This window comes from Balaenoptera musculus, chromosome 15 (assembly GCF_009873245.2).
Source record: "Balaenoptera musculus isolate JJ_BM4_2016_0621 chromosome 15, mBalMus1.pri.v3, whole genome shotgun sequence".
NCBI lineage: Eukaryota > Metazoa > Chordata > Mammalia > Artiodactyla > Balaenopteridae > Balaenoptera > Balaenoptera musculus.
Window position 1 is genome coordinate 25,359,143 of NC_045799.1, and position 23,706 is coordinate 25,382,848.

The following is a 23,706-nucleotide window of genomic DNA, read 5'->3' on the forward strand; positions in this document are numbered from 1 at the left end:
CCTCAGCACTTGGTCACATTCAGAGTGGCACCTTCTAAAGGAGACAGGGGAGTCCCTGCGAACCTACCCCTCTCCCACCAACATGGCAGGGAAGGGCTTGGGGTCTGGACTCTTGTGGCTCCGCAGCTCGCCAGCTCTGTGACCTTGGGCCAGTCACTTTATCCCTCTGAGCCTATTTTCTCAGCTGTAAAATAGGACAATGAGTGGTCCAGCCCTGAAACAGTTCTTGTGTGGATTAAATGAGATGAAGCAGATTAAGCACCTGGTCTTAGTAAATGCTCCCTTAATGTTTGCCATTCTTTCGAGACTGTTATTGTTGTTGAAAACCAAAAAGTCCAGGCAAGTAACATCAAGTAACATCACTGTGAGCAGGAGAACACACGTCTGCTTTCCCCTACTGCGGCCCAAGTTGCCCAGTGGGAATTTGGGTCCAGTTTAGCCTGAGCCTCACGGAAATCTAGCCTGGGATGGGTGCAGAGTCTGGGCTGCGGGATCCAAAGATTTATGCTTCTATCCTAGCTCCATCTGCTTCCTCTGTTTATTGGGTAAGGCTAGGATGCAGCTTAGCAGGAAGGAAGGAAGCTGTTTCTGCAAGGTGGGTACCCAGGGCAGACAGGAAGAGACCTGGATGGGGAGACGGGGACTCAAGTCAAGTTCATGTCTTTTAGCTCTGCCTGTACTTGCTATAGGACTTGAAATGCCTTGGCACCTCAGTTTCCTCATCTGTAATTCATTTCATAAATAACTTACCAAAGGTCTATTGATTCTGTGTCATTGTCCTGCTCAGACCCACGAGCAAGCCCAAGGTGGCCTCTGGGCCTTTGCACATGCTCTTGAAAACTATCCTCCTGGCTCCCTGTCTTTCACATCTTTTCCTTTGCTGAGTCCTTAGCACCCCTCATTCTTGGCTGAGAGAGTGCTTCCTCCCACAAGCCCTCCTGGGTCAGGTGCCCCCTTCTCAACTGGTTTCACTGCATTGATTATCCAGCCTGTGCTGGCAATGGTGATGAAGAGGAGGATGGCGATGGCCTAATTTTCCCACCAAGAGCTTTGTGAGAGCTGGCACAAAGGTGCCCAAAGTACAGTTGTTGAATGAATGGCCTTCATAGCACAAGAAATTCATTAGCTTCTTCTCTCTGTCACTTATTAGCAGTGAAACCCAAAGCTTCTCTAAGCCTTGGTTTTCACATCTAGCAAATGGGGCTTGTAATACCTCACAGAGCTTCCAAAACCCTGCTGGGTGCTTTACAGGCCATGATCTCACAGCTGTATGAGGCAGCACAGTGGGTGAATAGTGTCCCCTAAATTAATGTCCACATGGAACGTCACAATGTGACTTCATTTGGAAATAGGGTCTTTGCAGATGTAGTTAAGGGTCAAGATGAGATCACATTGAATTAGGGTGGACCCTAACGTGATGACAAGTGTCCTTGTGAGTGACAGAAAAGGACACACAGAGACAGGGAAGAAGGCCATGTGAAGATGGAGGCAGAGATTAGAGTGATGCAGCTATAAGCCAAGGAATGCTAGGAGCTACCTGAAGATTGAAGAGATGAGGAAGGATCCTCCCTAGGCCTCTGGAGGAAGCGTGGCCCTGCTGATACCTCGATTTTGTACTTCTGACCTCTTGAACTGTAAGAGAATAAATTTCTATTGTTTTAAGCACCTAGCTTGTGGTCATTTGTTACACCAGCCCTAGGAAACTAATACAGGCAGGTGTGTTATGACCTGCATTTTACAGATGAGAAAAACTGAGGTTGAGGCGTGAAGTCACCTCCCCAGGCTCACACAGTCCCTGGGCACTGCAAGGGGCAGGATCTGAAGCTTGTGCGCCGGACTCCAGAGCCCTGTGCTCTTGGCGTCTGTATACCTTGGCCTGCTGCTGCGGTGGTCTGTCCACACACCCACCCAGTGTCCAGAATTTTACTCCACGGTACCGCTGCTTCTAAAAATGCTACACTCACTTCACTAAGGGAAATGGGAGGCAGCCTAGAAAGCTTCTTCTCTACCCCTCCTCTGGCCCCCAAATCATTGCCTGAGCAACTGGTTTTCTTTCCTCCTTTCCCCCTGCCCTCCCGCCCCTCCTTCCTTTCTCCCTTCCCTGCCTGATTCTTAAGGACTGCGTAGACTCCTTACTCTCAGACACTCCAGATCCCTGTCCAGCCCCAACCTCTCCACTTCTACCTCCCACCTCTTCCCAAGCAAGCCCTTCCTGGAGTCAAATCCTCCTGAGGCAGCCCCTCAGCTCCCTGCCCCCTCGTCTCCCTTCACAAGCTCCCCTGGGTCTAGAACTCCCCATCCCTCACAGGCACACAAGCCCAAGTGCAAATTCCACCCCGTCCTGGCTAGGCAGTCCTCTCTGACCGCACACATCATTCACACAAACGCCCTTGAGTACCTGACCTGTGCCAAGGAGATCCAGGAGGCAGGAAATGAAGTGACCTCACTGTCTGGGGAGTGAGTGGGGAATCACAAGAGCCGGGGGGGGGAGGTGGGAGCAGAGGAAGCAGCAAGCCTGCGCAGGACAAGGTGGGATGTGTGCAGAGGAAGGCCCGGGGGCTGGAGCCTGCATGAAGGGGAGACACGCGGGGAGGTGAAACAGGGGCAGGACACTGGAGGGGCCATGTAAGCCATTCTGCCTTATCCCGTCCACTTGAGTGCTCCAAAGTGTAGCCCCAGCCCACTTACATCAGAATCACCCAAGGGGTCCCCACCCACCTCTGGGGATGGGGCCCAGGAGACTGAATTTTTAACAAGTTCCCTGGGTAATTCCAATATACCTTTAGTTTTCCAACCACAGAAGAGGAGAGGGTGGAGGCAGATTGAGGGGTTTGAAAGGAACACGTCAGGATCCAATCTGCTTTTTAGAAGAAACTGAAGCACGTAATCTCCCATCTGTCTGGTTTTTGGTATCTGCCTCCAAGGCAGATACTTGATGCCACCTACTCAGCAACCATCCCCTCTTCTTCCTTCCTGGGTTTCTGGAGAAACCCAGTTTAGTCCAGATATCAAGTGGGCAGTAATGGGCTCCGGGAAGGGAGGCCCCCAACCCCACCCCAAGTGGAGGATCCTGATTGGACCCCTTTGTCTGGTCCCCACTTTCCCAGATACCTTTGCAGCAAGAAGTGGCCATGTGACAGTTATGGCCCATGAGACACAGGGGTAGTTTGTGTAGAGTCTTCTGGGAAAGGTTTGCCTCCTGCTAACCTGGGCAGAGGTGAAAGAAAATACGGCTAGTGCTGACCCTCCTGCTTCTAGACCCCGGGTGTGTGATAAAGGACCATCTCATGACCAAGAGGCAGCAAGCCAGATAAGGAAAAGCTAATGTTCATGGGGAGCAGAGCAGAAGGATACAAAGAACCTGGTCCTTGAGGACACGGTTGAGCCACTGCTACAAATCCAGACTCCCCCCATGCCCCCACCGCCCCCATCCAAACCCCCGGCCAACATTAAGACTTTGTGTGTGTGTGTGGCCACACTGCATGGCACGTGGGACGTTGGTTCCCCAACCAGGGATCGAACCCATGCCCCCTGCAGGGGAAGCACAGAGTCAACCACTGGACCTCCAGGGAAGTCCCAAACCTAAGACGTCTTGTCCTGAGATTATTAGAATATAAACATCTTGAGGGCAGGGCCTTGGTCTGCTGCATATAATCCCAGTGCCTTGAACAGTGCCTGGCAACAGGAGGTGCTCAATAAATAAGTTTTGAATGGATAAGTAAATGTCTTTACTGCTTATATCAGTTGAATCTTCTGTAGCTTGTAGCAAAGGAATCCTGATACGGTCGCTTCTCTCTCCAGCCTGAGAACCTCCAGAGAGCAGGAAAGGGACTGGGCATTACTGAACAGTGCATCCCACAGGCCCGGCACGAATCCCACATCTAGTAGGATTAAGCAGCTACTTCTCAGAGGAGCCCCAGACACTGCCCAAGAATTAGCTTCAGGCCTGCCAGAGCTGGATGCTTGGATGTGCCAGCTCCCCTCACCTATTCCTGGGGTGAGAAGCCCCTGAGGCAGTTGACAAGAAGAGCGTAATGTCCACTCTACATTTCCCACACCAAATGATGCCTTCGGACCACCAACTGCAGGCTGAGAAGATGGAATCTGGCAGCAAACGTTGCCACTAGATTCTTGTTAAGGTAGAAAGAACTTCTGAGAACGTCCAGACCCAACACTCAGACAAGTCATGAATTTTCAAGCTACTGTGGTCAAGTCCTGATTCTAAGTGTGGCAGCCCTGGGAGGAGGACCAGTGAGGGGTGAGGGGCAGGGCAGGAGCAGCTTCTCAGACAGGACATCTGAAATGATCTGGTCCCGCCCTGCTGTTTCACACATGGGAAAATGTGATCCAGGGCAGGTGGACAGCTTGGAACCCAGTGAGCAATGGCGTGTTTAACTGTGAACTCAGGTTGCCTCTTTTTTTTTTTTTTTTTTTTTGACTTCTCTTTTTTTCTTATTTATTTTTTTATTGAAGTATAGTTGATTTACAGTGTTGTGTTAATTTCTGCTGTACAGCAAAGTGACTCAGTTATACACGTATATACATTCTTTTTTATATTCTTTTCCATTATGGTTTATCCCAGGATATTGAATATAATTCCCTGTGCTATACAGTAGGACCTTGTTTATCAGGTTGGTTTTAATCTCAAGAGGTTTGGGGATGGGTACTGGAGGGCAATCCTCTCAATTCTGCCAATTTGCATGCAGAATTAGGGATGAATAGGCATAGATCCACTTTTCTGAAGGAGAGGGTCCACAGTGTTCATCAGATTCTTAAGGTAGTATAAGACTAAAGAAAACTAGAGACAGTGGAAGAGGCCGGGTCAAAGTCACAGGGCAAGTCACAGCAGACCTGAGACTAGGACTTGTGAGCTAGATTCTCAGTCACTGCCCTACGCTTCCACCCCACAGGAAAGGCACCAGATGGGCCTAGTCAGTGGGCACACCAATGTTTCCAACAGGTGGAGGGTCTGTTGTCCTGCTGGCATTGCCCATGGATGCTGACGGAGAACTAGGGAAGACCCTGGAGCCACACAAGAACCAACTCACTCCTGAACTATGCCCAGAGGGTCCCCAAGCAAGGTGAAGGTCACAGATCCATGGCTTCTGGAACCTAAACACATTTCTAGTAAGACACACTCTGCTCTTGGTTCAAATTGTTGATACACATCATGCTCAAGTCTTCCATGTTTCTACAGACTCCACTGGATACCACGCTGGCCTGGAAAGGGCCAACCCCCAAAGCAAACGACAGACTGATTAAACACAATGGCAAAGTATGAAAATTAATCAAGATATTTAATAGACGGTGCAAACCATAACTTCATCTGAATATAAATGTATGCACATGTTTCCAATGAGTTATCTCTCAGTTATCACAAACAGCAACAAGGACCTTAGAGCTATGTTAGAAAAATGTATAACTGGAATTTAACTCTAACAATCTCACACGCTCTCAAAAGAACACCAGCCATTTCAAATCAGTGTCACAAACTCCAAAAAGACCAGGCGAGTGGGAGAGAGGAGTGGGACAGAGTGGGAAACACAGGGGCCCGTACACACGTGATGGACAGAAATACAGCTCTTGAGGAAACCAAAATCAGATGCATTATTACAACCAAGGACAAGGAAAAGCCTATGGCTTTAAAAAAATGACTCTTCTGTCAGTACCATACAAGTCTTACAAAGAGATGTGCGACAAGTCAGCTGACATAAAAGGACAGAGGCTGCATTTTCAGATCATTTCAACTGCAAACGGTCGACCCTTTCCATTGAGGCTCAGCAGTGGAGTTAGCGTAGTCCAGAAGCTCAATGTTGGATTTGCAAATACAGTTTATTTTACAGAAATTCAACATTATAAACAGCAGGCACCTCCCAGCCCCCCACCCCCCTCCCCCCAACCCGTACCGCTGGGTGCAGACCATGCTATGCAGAGTGAGCAGTGATGCAGCCCTACTGCTTTGCAGGGAGATTCGAGAGCGATGGAACCTGCCTGCCCCACACACGCACGTGCCTGCCCGCCTCGCAGGCCACCAGAGTCTGTCTGGGCCCAGCCCGCGCTGGACCAGTTAAATGGATCCAGCCCAGCTCTCCAATTCCTTCATGTCGTCGTCTTCCTCTTCCTTCTTCTTGGCTGTGTGAAGAGAGGAAAAGCTGTTTAGTTTAGGAAGGCTGGCTGCAGTGTTCGCCACACACTCTGGCTGGATGCCAGGGCTGCGCTACACTGCGTCTACAGAACAGCCCCGCCCCTGCAGCCAGCCTCACCTCCAGGCTATCAGCAGACTGCTTCTCTGCGCCTAAAAGCTGCAACATGCAACTCCAGATAACCAGGCACACCTTCCCCAGCACCTCCCCTCCCCCCACACCGGAGCCAGACAAAGCGGGGAGAACTCTACACTGAGAGTCCATCAGGCTCCATGCGTGGCCTCAGTCCCAGAGCATGCAAGGTGGGGGAGAGCGGGAAGGACCCCGGAAGAGCTCTAATCCCCGCCCACCACCCCCTTCCACCTCAAGGGCTTGAGCCACCTCTATACACTGCCGGCAGCTTGCTGGACAGCCTCCGGACCCCCTCTGCCCACACCCCATCCCGGGCAGCGGACTCGACTAGAGGGGCCACTTCCCCTTGATCTGTGGAAGAGTGAGGTGACACACCTGGTCACACCCTGCTCCCTGGCCTCTCCCTCCATGCCAAATCAAGCAGCTTCACCTTTTCTAGAAGCTCTGTGTGGAATACTTCTACCCAAGGGTGAAACAGTGCGGGGCGGCGGGGGGTGTGGGCAAGGAAGAAGGAAGTGAAGGTTTTATAGAACCAGGTTTCTAAAAAAGCCAAAGCTGTTTCCTTCCTACCGTGGCAACCTCTGAGGCCCCGGCTTTTACAGGTGTGCACAGCACAGGGTACTAGATGGGGAGCAAGAGCTGTCAAACTCTCCCCTTGTTTGGTGACACAGGGAAAGTCATTCTACAATAATGGTTCTCAACTGGCTGTGACCCGCCCCACCCCCCAACATCTGGCAAAAGCCGGTGACATTTTTGGTTGTCAAAACTTGGGGAGGGGGATGCTACTGGCATCTAGTGGGTAGAGGCCATGGGTGCTGCTAGACATCCACAGAGCACGGGACAGGGCCCCCTCCCAGTCCCCACCCAAAGAACGGTCTGGCTATGTCAACAGTGCCAAGGTTAAGAAACCCTGCTCTACAGAGAAACTAGGAAAGAGCAGGTGACACTGTCTTTAGAGCTGTCACAACAGATCCTATCTGGTTCTCAACTCTGGGCAACTCAGGACCCAAACTGAAGCCAACCAACCACAAGATTACCCACCACGTGGGTCATGGGTATGTCATGACTGTGGCTAAGAAGTACTCACTGGGTTTTGATGGTAGGGATATAGAGGGAACATTTGGTAGAGGGACTGTTTCCGGTCCACTGATTTCCAGCAAATTCTTGTCTAGTTCCTCCTGTTCTAGTTCTTCTAATTCTGCCATGAGCTCATCCTGGTAAAAGCAAACACAAAAATGAGAGACAACCTGGGAATCCCAGCCCCTCCAGGGGTACCTCTTAGCTGATGGCTCAGGGGATGGCTCATTTTTTAAAAGCCCCACAGCCCCTCTGAGAAGGTCAGAGGGGAGATGAACTCCAGGTCCACACTCTGTGACTCAAACATCCTAAACATACTTCTACCGGTGAACGTAACACACTACGAGCTATTATTGCTGTCTACATCTGGGGTCCCTGCACCAGGCGGTGAGCATCCTGAGAAAAGGGATTGTATTTTATCATTCCCATTTCTTTATCTCAGAACTGGGCGCACTGAGTGAATGTTCAGGAATGTCTGCTGAATTGAAATAAACTTGACCAGTCCCTCAAACTCCAGTCTGAAAACATGAAAACCCTGGTGCTGGGAGCCAAGGGTAAGAGCCACAGGCTGTTTCCTCAGCTATACAGTGGGAATCAGCACAAAGAATTAGGTTTGATGAAGAGAGCCTGACCTTCAGTGGACTCAAGTCTAAGGCAGAATGAGGTACAGGGCCTGTAACTGTATTTTAAAAACCTAACAGACCCAACGTTCTAATTGCCACAGCAGAAATTGGTAGGTGGCCAAGTTCCAGATGGATCCTTCAGGGGGGATCAGGTATAAATGTTCCTTCTTTGGCTTCACCTTTATCTCACATCAGAGTGGTCTGAGGGCAAATCCTGTAAACTTCTCCAGGGCATGGTGACCTCAGCTGCCCCAGCTCTGAGCCCAGGACTCACCACGGAAAGGTGCAGGTAACTACTTGTTGAAAACAATACTGACCTGAAGTCTGCTGAGGGGTCCCAACAAAGGTTCCTTTACTCCACCTAAGCTCCCCAAACAGTGAAAGCAGCCCTCAAAACCCAGAATTAGGGAGGGTTAATACCATGTCTATGTTCAAGTCTCTGGAGGGACGAGAACTGGTGATTTCCAAACCACATATTCCTTGCCAGAGAGGCTTCAAGAGCACATCAGAGGCAGCCCAGAAATCATCTGTGAAGCCTGTGTGATCTGCATGAAACCACTCACCTCGTCAAACTCTTCTCCAAACCCTACAGGTTTTGAAATAGCTGTTGAAATCTCTTCTGCAAGTTCCTGCTGGTCAGCAATGTCCTGCATTAACTCATCAACTTTATCGATGTCCCTTTAAATGAAACAGACAGATGTCATGTCAGACAGTCTGTGTAAAGAGGGCCTGGGAGGCAGAAGCAGAAGCCCCGCTCCCCGCAATCTGCTGCCCAGCCCCAGCCCCACAATTACTCCCTCTGAGGAATTCCTTTTTTGTCTTTACTTTGTCTTCCTCCTCCTCTTTAAAATAGAGGATCACAGAATCAAGAAGATGGAAGCATCCTTAGACATCGCCTAGTCCAACACCCTAAGGAAATAAGGCTTGGCGGAGTCAGGTGCCATTGTCAGGGTCTCTCACGCAAGCTGGTAAACACGTTAGATGAGACCCTGGGACTTGAACTCCTGGGCCAGTAGCTCTTCAAGCCCAAGGGCAACTCTGCACCAGGGGAGGTAAAATCACAAATCATAAAACAGAGCCACGCCATTTGACAGGCCCTTCCCATCTACACAGATCCACTTATGGCTCCTCTACTAGGCCCCAAAGGAAAAGCAAACAATGCAGAATTATTTTCTATACACTGTCAATCATATAAACTTACAATTAATCAATGTAATATACACATGTATACTTCAAGGCATGCACAGTATTCACTGAGACGTGCTGTGCGCCAGGCATCTTGGAGAACATGGACATGAAGCAGACATGGGCCTCACTCAGGAAGCTCAGTCCAGTGAACATCCCCTCAGACGAAAGCTCAGTTATTTGAAGGCTACTTTTCCTGCAATCCCACACTTCTAGAACAGGGATCAGCAAACTTTTTCTGTAAAGGGCCAAACAGTAAATATTTTAGAACTTGTGGGCCATACGATCTCTGTCACAAAAATTCAACCCTGCCATGTGCCACAAAAGCAGCCACAGACAATATGTATTAATGGACACAACTGTGTTTCAATAAAATTTTATTCACAAAAATTGGCAGCAGGCCCACAGGCTGCATTTGGCCAGTCCCTGTTCTACAGCACGGCTGAGTACCCAAAGGAAGCAAAAAAGTGCTCCAAGCACCCCCAAATATACGATGCCAAGTTCAAGCACTAAAACAAATGCAGAATTTTGTTCTGTTTGGGAGAGGTCCTCATTTGGAGCCTAGTGTTACCCTGGCCTTTAATTACAAATATAACAAGCTCGGTTATCTAGTTTCTTAGGCCACTGTATATGAGAAGTAGCCACATAAAGGAAGGAATGCTGAGGTCAAGAACACTGTCAACATGATAGCCAAAGCCCAAGAGCAAGGGGGGAGGCAGAAAATTCCATCAAAAACAGACCTAAGAAGAGAGGGAGTTAAAGCCCTCAAATGTACCACATTTTTCAGGACCCCTGACAGCATGAGGCGAAAGTCACGGGCATTGATTCTAATCCCAGTTCTATCCAAGTTTACACAAACCCAGGGCAAGTCACCTCCCCTCCCTGGGACAAACTTCCCCACCTTGATGATCAGAGGCTTGGGTGAGAGAACCTTCTAAGGACCTTTCCAGCTTGAAACTCTATATTCATCCCAATAACCCTGAATTACTCAGAAAACACTGTTTCATTCCATGAGATCTGCTTCCGAGGGCAGCAGGGCACATAATCCATTTTAGAAGGAGTTCCAAAAAAGAATGCAAATGAAAACAAACTCAGGTGCTTGAATGGATAAGTCAAGGGGTCTGCCCAAGGCCATGGCCCGGGACTGAGGCACTCCAGGGCCAGCACTGCCCTTCCACATGGGTGCCCCCCTCCACCAGTGGGTGGCCACGTACATGTTGTCGTGGGCAGCCTTCATGGCTTTGGCGGCATAGCCCATGTTCTTGAGCACCTCGGTGTTGGTGTTAGCATTCTCCAGGGCCTCTCGCTGGAACTCGATGGTTGACAGTGTGCCATCGATCTGTGCCAGCTGCTTTTCATACCTCTTCTTGCGCTTCAGTGCCTGGAGGGCAGCTGCACAGGGGGAAGAAAACAGGGTTTCAGAGAGCCCAGACACAGGGCAATGTCCTAGAGTTCACTGAATCTTCTCCCTAACTGTGATGGATGCACTTCAGTTTCTGCTTCCACTATAACAGAGGGCTAATAATCTCTCCTACACAAAAAGCACATTCAGTTTTCTAAGGAAACTATACAAGGGACTTCCCTGGTGGCACAGTGGTTAAGAATCCACCTGCCAATGCAGGGGACTCGGGTTCGATCCCTGGTCCGGGAAGATCCCATATGCCACAGAGCAACTAAGCCCACTCACCACAACTACTGAAGCCCGTGTACTCTAGGGCCCACGTGCCGCAACTACTGAGCCCGCATGCTGTAACTACTGAAGCCCGTGTGCCTAGAGCCCGTGCTCTGCAACAAGAGAAGCCACCGCAATGAGAAGCCCGTGCACCGCAACGAAGAGTAGCCCCTTCTCGCCACAACTGAAAAAAGCCCGTGCGCAGCAACAAAGACCCAACGCAGCGAAAAATAAATTGTAAAAAAAAGAAAATTATACAAAATTCACAGACTTCAAAATGCAGCCAGGCACATAAGCAAAAGTTCACACTCTTTGGTAACCGCACACACACAAATCAAAGCATGGAGGGCACCCAGAAAAAGAATGTGCTTGGAAGTCAAATTGCCTTAGGTTCAAACCCCAGCTCTCAGACTTGGTGAGCTACTTAGCCTCCCTGATAGGTTCACTGTGAATGAGATAACATAACAGAAACACTTAGCACAACATTAAACATAGTGCACACCCAAAAAACCAGCAGCTCTAATTATTATAAAGCAGCTTTGAAGTATCATTTTATGTCAACTAAATTACAAAATAATAAATAACGACTATAGCAAATACTGGATCATTGGGGGTTAAAATGCTATCTCACACACAGCCGACAACTGTAAATTGTTATAATGTTTCTGAAAAGTAACATGGCAACACACAGCAACAGCCATAATATTGTTCCTGCCCTCTGAACCAGTAATTTCCTTCTGGAAATGTATTCAACAAAAGCAAAAAGCCCCATGCCTGAAGATGATAACTATAGCATTCCCTATCATAGAAAGCACAGCACAAGTGAAATAAAGACAGAACTCCCTGTCAGGGACTAATCTAGAGTCTGACCATTTGGTCAAATCAATGCCATCATCACTCTCAGCCTCCTGGTGTGTTAAGGCTATAGGAGATAATCTTGTTTTAAGGTTCAGTCAGGGCAAGCAATTTGATCAAGATGAGTTGGTAGCAGAGCAAGGGCCAAACCACATCTCCCGAGTCAAAACCCAGGCTTCCCTCCCCTTACTATTTTAGTTCCCCTCTTTACACTGAAAAGCATCTTTAGCACACATCTTAGCTGGGCATCAAAGCCAGGAAGGAGGCTCTGCACAGAATCAAGCAGAAGGAATGGGCTGCCGGCACCTGCCTTGGCCTGGACAGCACTAGCCTCACATACCTATGTAGACACATATGCACCCATGCACTCGTGCCCCCCAGCTCCATACCAAAGCCACCTCCTGCAGGCTGTAGGCAACAGTCAATCACCTCCCCAACAGGGCTGTGGTTTCTCCATATGTCACCTGAACAGGTCACGTACTCCTTCCACTAAAACTCCCTGTTAGCCTAGGATAGCACCCTGAGAATCATTTGTCAAGGGAATAGGGCCTTGGCTTGCATGTAAGCAGTCCATAGTTCCTTTAAAAGCAGCAGACAAGGGCTTCCCTGGTGGTGCAGTGGTTAAGAATCCGCCTGCCCTAAATGCAGGGGACACGGGTTCGAGCCCTGGGCTGGGAAGATCCCACATGCCACGGAGCAACGAAGCCTGTGTGCCACAACTACTGAGCCTGCACTCTAGAGCCCACGAGCCACAACTACTGAAGCCCGTGCGCCTAGAGCCCGTGCCCCGCAACAAGTGAAGCCACCGCAATGAGAAGCCCATGAAGCCCGTGCACCACAATGAAGAGTAGCCCCTGCTCACCATAACTAGAGAAAGCTCGCGTGCAGCAATGAAGACCTGATGCAGAAATAAATAAATAAATAAATTTAAAAATAAAAGCAGCAGACAAAAACCACCAGGAAAATTCCTCCAGCCAAAGGATAAAGCAGGCTAAAGAAACACTGCTAAAAATCTGAAGAACAATGAAATGTGCCTCATTAAAAGCTGAAAAACCATTCAACCTGCTATCTCCCTCATTCTGGTATGAATGGCCAGATGGCCTATGACTCCAAAAAATCCAACCTGCAGACACACCCAGGGGTCCCCAAGACCCTTTACTGAACATCTTCACCTTCTGCTAGTATTAAGCCATGTCTGCCAGGTAAGTACCTCACAACAGCGACCCTTTAAGGTAGAAATGACCATCCTTCTTAGAAGATGAGGAAACAGGTTCAGAGAGGTTCTGTAACTCAGGTTACCAGGTGGTAGGCAGCAGAGAGGGGATTAAGCCAGGTATGGAACTCCAAAGTCCATGGGCTGCCATGCTAACTGTTATGCCTCCCAGTGAATGAAAAAGACAGGACCCTGCCCTGGAGGCACCATCCAGTGCAGCAGGGAGCGTCCAGGGAACTGTGGGATCACAGAAGAGGGAGTACATATTCAACCATGCCATTCCTTTGCTTAAGAACCCACAACAGCTCCCTCTGCCCACAGGACAAAGCCTCCACGTGGTTTAATGTGGTCTGCAAGGCCCCACGGGAGGCAAGGGACTGGGATTCTCACCACAAGTCTGGTTCCGGGAGCCCCAGCACCAGTTCCGAATCCCTTTGCCATTGACCGTCATGGCACAGGGAAGGCATCCGGGGAGAGTCCTGGTATGCAAATGCTCAGGGCCTGGGGCTGCTTCCTCCTGACTTCGCTGATACTGTGTTGCTTTTCCACAGAAACCGACTTAGTCACACCCTAATCAACAAGAGATTCTCAAGCCTTCTGAGGCCAATGTCCCACACTTACTCCTTTCCCAGGTCCTCCTCAGCCTCCCCTAACACCCACAGCATAGCCCAGCCTATAACAACTTGTTCACCAGTCAAGATTCAATAGGTGTTCTGAGCGCCAGCTGCATGATAAGCAAGCAGGGCGGCTGCTGCAGTCTTGCCCGCCTCCTCATTCAATCCTCCCGCATGGTCCAGGGGCACAGATCCCAGATCCACACCAACAAGACTGGGGATCAGAAAGGTGGAGTGGGGGGCTTCCCCGGTGGCGCAGTGGTTGAGAATCTGCCTGCCAATGCAGGGCACACGGGTTCGAGCCCTGGTCTGGGAGGATCCCACATGCCGCAGAGCAACTAAACCCGTGTGCCACAACTACTAAGCCTGTGCTCTAGAGTCCGAGAGCCACAACTAACTGAGCCCACGCGCCGCAACTACTGAAGCCCACGTGCCTAGAGCCCATGCTCCGCAACAAGAGAAGCCACTGCAATGAGAAGCCCATGCACTGCAACGAAGAGTAGCCCCCGCTAGCCGCAACTAGAGAAAGCCCTCGAGCAGCAATCAAGACCCAACGCAGTCAAAAGTAAATACATAAAATAAACAAATTAAAAAAAAAAAAAGAAAGGTGGAGTGGTTCATCCTGCTGTTATGAGAGGAGGGGAAGGCTCAACCACTAGTCTGTATAAACCCCCAGGCCTCTGCTCTTCCCACATGGGCTCGGGATGATGGCAAGTGACACTGGGACAGTTCTCAAGAACGAACAACAAGATGACATTTGCCTTGCTTCTCAGTGTCCTGAGTGTAGCGGGAGCCTTGATTTTATACAGTTAGCTATGTTCTGATTTTTAAAACCATTCCTTGCCTGTTAACATCATAGGTTTAGAACAGCTTTAACTTTTGCTTGAGTACATTTTCAATTGGCAGTGACTCCTTGCATGCCAATCTGGCATTTCTCTGATCTACACCCCGCTGCTAAAATCCCCCAAGCAATAAATTATCTGGAAGCAAACACCCAAACATACCAGGGAGGTAAGCAAGAGTCCCCCATGAATGAAATAATGTTTATATTATTCATCTTTACAAACCATCATCCAGCACAATGACTGGTACACAGCAAGTGCTTAATATATATTAAACTGAATCTCCAATTTCACCTGTTTTTTTAAGTTTTTCATATACTCTGCAGGGCTCCTCATGTGGGGTACACCCATATTTTATCTCCTGTGTACCTCTTACTCAATGGAGAAAAGATAACATCTCATTGAAACACTGGCTAAAACAGTCATTGGGCAGCATTCTTTCCCTGCATTCGTCCTGGTCCATAAAACAGGAATTTTTGCAAGGGCCCACCCTTCCCCCTGTATGCTCGCCATGAGGTGTGCCCTGTCTGAGGGGAGGAAAAGGTTCTGAGTGAACAGCCTGGCCCTCCAGGGCTCCCCTTCCTGCCTGCAGGGTTCACACGGTCTCTTCCCCTCCTTGCAGTGAACTCTCCAGGACCGCTTCTGGCAGAGACAGTCCATCTGTTTACCCCAATCTAAATCCTGTGTGTATTTCTCAGCTAGTTGAGAACCCCAAAGTGAAAGGGTACGTGATTCGTTTCCCCCTTTCCATACATGGTTCATGAGTAGAGTAACCCTGAAATTAGACATGGGGTCAGCCTTTGGGCTGCGAGAATATGTGTAAACATATTCAGAGCCCTTGAACCACCCCATATCTTACAAACATGTGGCACACTGGTGAAGTATAACTTAGGGCAAGCTAAATGCGTAAAAATGCCTCTCTTCCTGGAGACCATTCCACTTCAAGTAAACAGCCCCCATCCCTATCTTATTGCTGACCACAAAAATTTGCTTCTGTATATAGCCAAAGCCTAAAGGGCCAGACCCAATGTTTTTCAAAAATATGTGCTAGCTCTTAGTATCTTGCCTTACACTTCTCCAAATTCCTGATGGTTGGTTTAAAAAAACAAGTACTGAGTTCTCAATACAAGGTTTAAAAAAAATGTCATCATGTGAGGTGATGCATGTTAACTGAATGTATTTTGATAATCATTTCACAATATATACATACATTAAATCATTACGCTGTACACCTAAAAATAATATAATGTTATATGTCAATTATATCTCAATAAAACTGGTGGGGGGAATGGAAAAAAAATAAAAACAAGTACTGGGTTAACAAGGAGTTCATCTAAACCAAATATTCAAAGAAGGTGTCCAAAGAAATCCCTTTTCTGCCAAAGAACCCGCCACCACCCCCCTACCCCCCCCCTCCCCCCCCCACCCCCCCCCACCCCCGCGCTGTATCATTCATAAACACAATGCTTTAACAACTGAAATCTAACCCAGGCCAACAGAAGTTTAAAAGGTTGCTTTTAGATGGAAAAAAATAGTCCTTGGAATCTCCATATTTAATTACGCCTTTGCTGGTTCCAAGAGAGTAATTACAGCAGCAATTACAGAATCTAATAACCAGCTTTATTGGCTCTGAAAGCTGAAGCAAAAACAACTCCAACCATGTTGAAATAAACATTGGTCTCCAGACAGTTGCTTCATTAGAAACTCTAAACAGCTATTTGAAGGAAAAATACAGAAGAGATACCCTAAGAAGCAGAGAGACCAGTGGAAAAGACATTCACCCAGGACCAGAAACTCCTTCTGCAAGGCATCTGTTAGTGACTGGTACAGAAACCATTTTCAAAGAATGCATCAGTTCGGTACAACTAGGTAAGACATTCCTTTTTCCTCGGCAAAGGCAGACTTAAGACTTATCTTTGAAGAGTTGCTGAGGAGGGCAAGTTTGCCTGCCCTGATCTGGGGGCATTCAGAATAGAGGCCATCAGCCCAAGGCATCTCAACAGATGCGAAGATCTCATAACTGTACACTAACGACTAATACATTGAGATTCAGGCATTGGGGAGAAGGAGGGTCCAGTAATATCCTCTCACTGAATGAATGAAGATGTCTAGAGTCCTTTCAAAGACTCAAGATTCTACATCTGAATTCATGCAGCAGAAGGTCCAAGGGTTGGGAGAGGAGGAGAGCGCTGGTTCTTTCCCACTCTCAGCATGAACTACATAGAAAACACAAACACACTCCAGGGGACACCTACCCACAAATGCAACGCTAAGTGAGAATTCAGAAGAACCTTCAGCAGCTTGGTCACGGCAGAGCTACTGGAGGGCAGGGAGCCGGTGAAGCTGAGGGAGCCCTGCTTTGCCCATCTCCAGCAATCAGTCAGATGCTCCTTGCTCACTGTGCCCATGAATAAACCTCAGATGTTCAGTGTGCCCTCAGCCAGGAGAACCACACCTGGCCCTCAAGCCACTAGTCGCTTTGCTGGGGTCACCTGTCATCTGCCCTGTGTATGGGCAGGAAAAGACCTAAAGTCAAAACTACAGAGTTCATCACCAATGTCAAAGAAGCCCATCCTCCTGCAGGGACGGTTATCAGTAAGCATCCCTGCACCACATGGCACTGGATGTCCTGCCAAACCCTGACCAAATGAGAGTTACATACTTGGCATCAAAGGCAGAGGGGGCTTGAAGGACTCTCGGAGATCCCGAAGTCCAACCCATCTCATTAGAAACTGAGAAAAAATGATGCCCAGAAAAGGTGACAAGGCCTGCAAGGATCCCGCAGTGAGTTAGAGGAAGAATCAGGACTAGAACCCAGGTCTGCAGCCCAGGGCTCTTTCTACCACCTCAACTCTGTTACCTACAAATTAAGTCGCTATAAATAAATCAATAGTTCCCCCTCCATAAGGAAAACAGTCTCCTAATGCTCTTTCATCCAATCATAAACTCTGCCTTTTGCAAACCCCATTTAAAAGCTCCCGCTGGGATTTCCCTGGTGGTGCAGTGGTTAAGAATCCACCTGCCAATGCAGGGGACACGGGTTCGATCCCTGGTCCGGGAAGATCCCACATGCCGCGGAGCAACTAAGCCCGTGCACCACAACTACTGAGCCCTCGGCACCACAACTACTGAGCCCTCGGCACCACAACTACTGAAGCTCGTGCGCCTAGAGCCCCTGCTCCGCAAAAAAGAGAAGCCACCACAATGAGAAGCCCCTGGACCGCAACAAAGAGTAGCCCCCGCTCACCACAACTAGAGAAAGCCCGCGCGCAGCAATGAAGACCCAACGCAGCCAAAAATAAATAAAAAATAAAAATAAAATAAAATAAAAGCTCATGCTAACACATCAAAGAACCGGAAAGCTACCTGATATGCTCTCCTAAGTCCCCATTTAGAAGAAAAAGAAAAACGAACGGAAAAGAGCTGCTGGTCTGCCTGGTTCCAAAGGACTCTCCCCAGAATGGGTGCTGCTGGTCCTGCCTGTAGTTTCAGAAGGCGGGGGCAGGACTGGGCTCTCATTTCTCTACCTTGTATAAAGGTGCCAGGAACCTACAGAAAGGTCTCCAAAACCAAAATGCCCAGACAGAGTCGATTTTGTGTTCATCGTCACTCAGTGTCCCAGGCTCACCTGTGGAAAAGAGGGTCTCATTCTGCCAAAGCCTTAGAATGCTGTCCCTGACACTGCTGTGTTTATTCCCCCACAGCTGGAGAGTTCAGGCTAGAGGTGCAGACAGCATTTTTCAGAGCAGCCTCCTTCTCTGTGTTGTATCTCCCAGTTCCCCTAATTTGCTCTCCATGACCTGGAGCTAATACACTCCATTTAGCAATGATAAAATAAGTACTTGTGTATGACCAGGAAAGCAGAGCCTGAAACCCTGGCTGACTTCATCAGCAAACACACAGGGAGTATAGTACTCCCTGCGAGGGAAAATTCTAGAGAGAAAGAAAAAAGCCCCTTAACTGTTTAACATGGACAGAGATGAAAGAAATAAGCCCCACTCAATTAACAATCTAACAAACTGCTTCAAAATCATTTAAACAGCAAACAGAAAGTATGTTCTGTAAAGAAAGGTAAAGGCAAGATAAGACACAGTCAAATAAGCTTAGGAAATGCAGGGTCACATCAAATTACAATGGTCATTTACGGAGTCCAGTTGTCCAGCTGTGAGTTTCAGCTGCACTATCAAGTGAACCCTAAGCAAATTACTTAACCTCACTAATCCTCAGGTAATAATAAAACCCACCTCATAGTTACTGTGAGGATTAAAATGAGACATGTATGTGAAGCTCCTGGCACTGGGCCAGACATGCATACGTGTTCAGTTCATGTTGGTCACTGGTATTACTACCTGCAGGACTTCTCAGAGCCTATTTTAGTAGAAAAAGAACCAATAGCACTACGACTCCCCGTGCCACCACCACCCCCAAAACAGCTTGGGAAAAAACAATTTAAAACCACCTTGATTATGTACCCAACACAAGCTCCATCAACCTCTGTCCTGGTTGACTCGTACCAGCACTGGGGCACAGAGAAAAGAGCACAGGGCTTGGTGTCAGAATCCTGGCCCTGGGTCACACTGGCCTGGGGTAAATTATTTCACCTCTTCATCAAATGGAAAATGGGAGTGATATAGCTACCCCAAGGACAGGTGAGAAAGATAATCTCTGAAAATACTCGATAAACGTGAGTATTTTCCTTTTCTGCCTCTCTCTTTCCTTGCCCGTGTCTGACATTCTCTCTGAGGAGCTCTGTATCTTCCTGTCCCTCCCCCAGCCCAGCGTGTCCCTCCAAGAAAGAGTATACAGCTGAGGCACAGTGGAGAGAAATATATAACAGCAGCTAACACCTATGGGGGGCTTCTTGGATGCCAGGCACCATGGCTTGTGCTTTATGTGCTCACTGGTCCCCCCAAAAAATCCTACCCTACGTGGTAGGTTCTGCAGTGTCCCATCTCAAGATGGGGAAATTGAGGTTCAAAGAGTTTATCGCCTGCCCAAGTCATACAGTTAAGCAGTGGCAAGCATGGGATCAGTGCCAGGCTGCCTACCTGTAAAGGGCGTGTTCTTGCTCCACGAAGGAACATCTACCCTGCACCAGCTGGCCTGCTTCTGCCTGAGTCTGGGCTTCTGAGAGCCTCTGTGCTTCCCCACCCAACAGATTCTACAGGCCAGCAGTCTAGCACCAAAGGCATCCAAGGGGCAGCTCAGTCTGCCCAGAAACTCTCAAGTAATCGGTAATCCATGAGAGTAGGCAGTAAAAGCCTCTGACTAACAACAACAACAACAAAATTCTAGTGGATTTTAAATTGGTTAGACGTACACGTGATAAAATCCAACCATTTAATCAACCCCTCTGCATTTGGGATGACAATTCTACATAGTTAGGGAGTTTGTAGGGAGGCTTTTGTTCTTGTTTTAAAGAATAAATGTCTTCTTTCCTCGTGCTTGCCCTATCTCTTCCCTAGACCACAAGCTTCTTAAGGTTCTCAAGAGCCGAACAGCACTGAGATAGGGAAGGGGGTGTATTCCAGAAAGTCCAGCGTTGCCCTGTCATTTCTTCTGAGGCCAGTGGGCTGGGCCCTCTGTCCTCTCTCCCCGTAATGGCCTCCAGATCTTTTCCAAGACCTAAAATGACCTCCCCACTGTATTCTAGAAGACCCAGAGACCACAGCTACAAGAACTTGGTAAGGTTTCTCAAACTCCTGTCACTTGTCCACTCTTTTTCTGCGTTAACCCCAACTGGAATGCCTAGAATTCTAAAACCAAAGGGTCCAGGGCTTGTTTAAGGGACAGAGAGTCTGGGACCTCCGCTGGGACCTCTGCTGTGACTACATTTGGAGAGAGGTGGCAGTGACCCAGAGTAAACAGCAGATGATTCCAGAGTGGGCCAGTAGGAGTGGCCTGGGCCATAAGGAGGAAAAGAAAATGGCCAAGGGGAGTCAGGCTCTCCCAGGGGAATACTGCAAAGGCCTGTGTGGCTGCATCTTCTTGTCCCCGAAAGGGCAGATGATGGCTTCCCACAGCTCTGCTGCAGCTGGGTTCAATTTGGGCAGGAAGAGGAGGTGTTCCACTTCCTGGAAACAGCAGGCATCCAGGAAGTACCTCCTTGTGATAAGGGTAACTCGAGGCCAGGCTGGGGAACTAGGATCCCAGGAAGGAAAGTGATCTGCCCTTGGTTTTTGAGGGCCACAGTCAGATAGCCTATGTTCTGGGATCTAAGGCAAGGTTCTTTCCTGTATGGCAACCAGGTCACAGAATTTTGTTTAAACAGCTATCAGAGACTAAAACTGCGCACCCATACAGTCCACAGATTTGTCTTAGTTGTCCCATGTCTTAATGCATAAATTTGATTTGAATGCACATTTCACACAAAAATCCAGATTTTGGGCTTCCTTTTGAAAATGCAGATTTTCCGGCAACACTGAGCCCACACTGCTGTCTGGCAACAATCGAGTGGAGCTAAGTAGCAGCAGTGCTTTTTGAAGGGGCACATACTCTCCAATTCACCTCCACACCCACCACTACCCACCACCTCACACCTGACCACCCCGCAACATCTTAGTTCTGGAAGACAACCCCTTGCCTTCAGGCAGTTAAGGTCATGCCCAATTTAAAGACAGGCAATGGAAGCCCCAAACGTTCAACAACTTGCTCAAGGTCACATGGTTAGAGGTAATGGCCAAGGAAGAATCCAAGCCAGGTGCCCTGACCCTGGACAATGCCCCTTCCACTACTTCTAGGGAGACCTCTGACTAGACAGAACCTGCAACCCAGGTCCTGTGCTCCTGGATTCGGCTTCTAGATCTAACTCTGCCAAGACCAAATTACATCACTTAGCAAGGCCCCTCATTTCTTAGGGCTTCAGACTCGTCATCAAGGATATGAGAAGAGTGTATCATTTCCCTCCTAAGGTATTCCTCCAGCTCTAACAATATGTGAACCTATACAGTTCTAAGATTTCCAGTGATTGGTTGAAACAAACACAAAAGGTTGTTTCTGATTGACCCTGTGTGATCCGAAAATGTAATTAACATCAATACATTTCCCGAGTATTTCACATAACCAAGTTTCTCCTGTCCAATGAAATTAGTAGTATCTCTTTTTCACAAACTGAGTTAGAAAAATCAGAGATCACTTCCAGCCTCTGAACTCTGCTGCTCTAGCTGGGTGGAGGAAGTAACACTCAGATCAAACATTAGCCACAAATATCAATCACAAATGTCATTCAGGGAGAAGATGTAACTGCAGTTAGACTGCAGGCCCCAATGCCCTCATCCTCCATCTCTTTATAAGTTCTAGGACTGCTGACATCCTGACATCCTCTCTCGGAAATTCCTCTCTTCTGCCAGCCTCTGGGGAGACACCCTTAGCCTGAGGTTCCCCAGCCTCTACAACGATTTCTTCTTGGCTTTTTTTTTTTTTTTTTTCTAGATTCTTTCCCTCCTCTTCTCAATTCCTAATAGTTGCATGGAGCTCAAATCTTGGCCCTGTATTCTTTTTTCATATACTAACCTGAGCTAACACCTGTTCAGAGCCTTGTATTTTATTCCTTCACTTAATCCTCACAGTAAGGAATTAGTCTTTTTAGCCCATTTATGGATGAGGAGACTGGAGGCTGGAGAGATTAAGTAACTTGCTAAACTCTCAAAGCTTGTGAATAACTGGCAGACTCAAATCTACACTCCTGCTTCTAGCCAAGAAGAATGGTAGGGAATGGATCTACCTCCCCACCTAAAAGAAATGAAACAATGGTTTTCAAGACACTGGACATCAGGCAAAAAAGGACAGCAATTCTGGGAGATGAGAAATAAACAAGGTGGGGCTTCCCTGGTGGTGCAGTGGTTAAGAATCCGCCTGCCAGTGCAGGGGACACGGGTTCGAGCCCTGGTCCGGGAAGATCCCACGTGCTGCGGAGCAACTAAGTCCGTGCGCCACAACTATTAAGCCTGTGTTCTAGAACCCACGAGCCACAACTCCTGAAGCCCGGGCACCTAGAACCTGTGCTGTACAACAAGAGAAGCCACCGCAATGAGAAGCCCGCACACCGCAATGAAGAGTAGCCCCCGCTCACCACAACTAGAGAACGCCCACGCAGCCAACTTCTTAGGGAAGACCCAATGCAGCCAAAAACAAATAAATAAATAAATTTATTAAAAAAAAGAAAAAAAAGAAATAAACAAAGTGAGCCCTACAATTGCCCCAGTTTATTGCTTTGAGTTTCCAGACTTCAGTGCAAGGAGAGAAAACCCAGGCAGAACCTGGCAGACTTCTGAGTTGAAGAGATAAGAGTTGAAAGTCTGGGGAGACCAAAACTGTTAGAGTTCACAGGAGAGAGTACCAGAGAGGAGAGAGCTGCAGAGAGAGAGCAAACTCTAGAGATCTGCAGAGGGTCATCAAGTATTCAGTAGAATACTTATCAGTACGTGTGTATGAAGAAACTACCTGTGGCCAGGGAAAGAACCACTTGAAAGGATTAGAGAAAACAGTACCAGGTAGGTGTTCACATGGGGCTAGATATAGTGCCTGCTCCTTAGCCATACTGGAAAAGTCATAATTCACAGGACTTTGGGTAGAGTATTCAGAAGGGTCTTGTCTCAACAGCAGGAAATAACTAGCCTTATACAAGATAAACATTGCTGTGGGCCCACCTAACAAATCTTAAAAGCAAGACCCAAAAGGACAAACTGTTACCAAGGAAACTATGCCCAAACAAAGCTTGAGAATATTTATAGGAATACAGAAATATCCAATACCCAACAAGGTAAAATTTACAATATTTGACATTGAATCAAAAGTTACCTGCAAAGAAGCAGATGAACACTATCCATAATGCAGAGAAAAATCAATCAATTGCAAGTAGCCTAGAACTAATACAGATGTCAGAGTTAGCAAAGACTAAAGTTAAGGAGACCTACAGAAGATATATTTTTTAAAAAGATTCAAATTGGCTTCCAGACATTAAAATTATTGGATGGGATTAACAGCATAATAGAACTGCAGAAGAAAAGATTTGTAAACTTGAAGACATAGCAATAGAAACTATCCAAAAATGAAACATAGGAAAAAATTATTTATTTATTTATTTATTTATTTATTTATTTATTTATTTATTTATGGCTGTGTTGGGTCTTCATTGCTGCTCATGGGCTTTCTCTAGTTGCGGAGAGTGGGGGCTACTCTTCACTGCAATGTGCGGGCTTCTCATTGCAGTGGCTTCTCTTGTTGCGAAGCACGGGATCTAGGCGTGCAGGCTTCAGTAGTTGTGGCATGCGGGCTCAGCAGTTGTGGCTCGGGGGCTCCAGAGTGCAGGCTCAGTAGTTGTGGTGCACAGGCTAGTTGCTCCGCAGCAC

General features: G+C 47.9%; 1 protein-coding gene across 1 annotated transcript in view; it reads right to left on the reverse strand.

The window, feature by feature from the left end:
* Window positions 1-5,278: 5,278 nt before the first annotated feature.
* CHMP4B (charged multivesicular body protein 4B) overlaps window positions 5,279-23,706 on the reverse strand; it is a 46,388-nt gene continuing 27,960 nt past the window's right edge. The window contains exons 2-5 of the mRNA XM_036825925.1: window positions 10,375-10,552; window positions 8,539-8,653; window positions 7,363-7,489; window positions 5,279-6,132 (exon numbers count right to left, since the gene is read on the reverse strand). Of these exons, the coding sequence (XP_036681820.1) occupies window positions 6,068-6,132; window positions 7,363-7,489; window positions 8,539-8,653; window positions 10,375-10,552 (485 nt within the window). The 3' untranslated portion in view covers window positions 5,279-6,067. The remainder of the gene's footprint in view (window positions 6,133-7,362; window positions 7,490-8,538; window positions 8,654-10,374; window positions 10,553-23,706) is intronic.